General features: G+C 37.2%; 1 protein-coding gene across 1 annotated transcript; it reads left to right on the top strand.

Annotated features, from left to right (window-relative positions):
* The first annotated feature begins 208 nt into the window (after positions 1 to 208).
* Positions 209 to 1,026, top strand: LOC131045841 (uncharacterized). The gene has a single exon (XM_057979511.2). The coding sequence runs from the start codon at positions 300 to 302 to the stop codon at positions 741 to 743; it is 444 nt and encodes a 147-aa protein (XP_057835494.1). The 5' UTR covers positions 209 to 299; the 3' UTR covers positions 744 to 1,026.
* The last annotated feature ends 228 nt before the right edge of the window (positions 1,027 to 1,254 follow it).

The raw sequence follows: 1,254 nt of genomic DNA, 5'->3' as shown, positions 1-1,254 counted from the left end.
CTTTTCGTCCACCGACTAAACTTAACTACCAAGGGACTAAGCAAAATTATGTCCACCGATTTCAAGCAAACCACATGTCAAGCGATTAAAATCTGATAATCAAAACTCTTTAAATGTGATGAACTATACTGTCATTAAGATCTGTTTCTACCCTCATTATTGTAAATGCATGAAGTACCCAGTTTCCCGACTATAAATACCCATCGGTTTCTTTAGAGGTTCATTACTCCAAAGAAGGCTTCTCTAGCTCTATCTTTCGACATTTGTTCTTGATAAGAGTTCTAGACATCTAAGATAAAATGTCTCTGGCCCATATCAACACTGATGATGTTGAGGTGAAGAAGGAGAACAATACAACTTGTGTTCTAGGAGAAGGTGCTCTGGACAAGGCCATTGAAGTGATAGAGACCTATGATCTTCCTGGTGGGCTTCTGCCATTGGAAAATGTTTATGAAGCAGGGATCAATGAGGATACTGGTGATGTTTGGATAAAGATGAAGGCTGAGGTGAAACACCACTTCAAGAAGGCTGATAAGAATGTTCAGTATTCACCAGATATATCATGCAAGATGGAGAAGAAAAAGATGATGAATATCAAGGGTGTCAAGGCCAAGGATATGCTGGTGTGGGTCCCTGTGAATGAGATCTATGTGGATGATAATACTCCTCCTAAGATTCACTTCAAAAGCATTGCTGGGCTTTCAAGGACCTTCCCTGCTGAGTACTATGCCAGAGGGGAATAGATTTCAACTGAACTGCTTGGTTGGCCGATTTCACTACTAGTTTCCTCTTTTAATTGTTGTCATCTCTTCCTCCTCTTCTTGTTGTGACGTTTTCTTTCTTCTGCTTGGAATAAGTCGAATGCTAGCCATTCTCGTACCTTGTAATAAGTTTATTCGTTTTCTGTCTGTGCTTTAGTAATTGTCTTAGTGTTTGCTCTTGAATGATGTTTTTTCATTCAGAGTTCAGTCCGGTCATGCAGAGTGTTATTCTTCTCAATAAAAACCCTAATTGTCTTATTCAATATTTCAATTGTTCAGCGTGTAGATTTCGTTTTATATTTACGTGCAATTAAGAATATTGGGTTTGTCAACTATAACTACATAATTTTTCGTGTCAGGTAGGATGGAATATTGCAAAAAGATTTGTGGTAGTATTGGGTGGATTATTTGAAAATTATTTGTTTAACAAAGCTATTTTATCATGATCTTGATCTTGATCTAATTTCTATAAAAAACATTTATCTTCAGACTG

Source organism: Cryptomeria japonica, chromosome 5 (genome assembly GCF_030272615.1).
Source record: "Cryptomeria japonica chromosome 5, Sugi_1.0, whole genome shotgun sequence".
NCBI classification, from domain to species: domain Eukaryota; kingdom Viridiplantae; phylum Streptophyta; class Pinopsida; order Cupressales; family Cupressaceae; genus Cryptomeria; species Cryptomeria japonica.
Note: the sequence above shows the minus strand (reverse complement) of the source record. Positions and strands in the feature narration are given on the sequence as shown.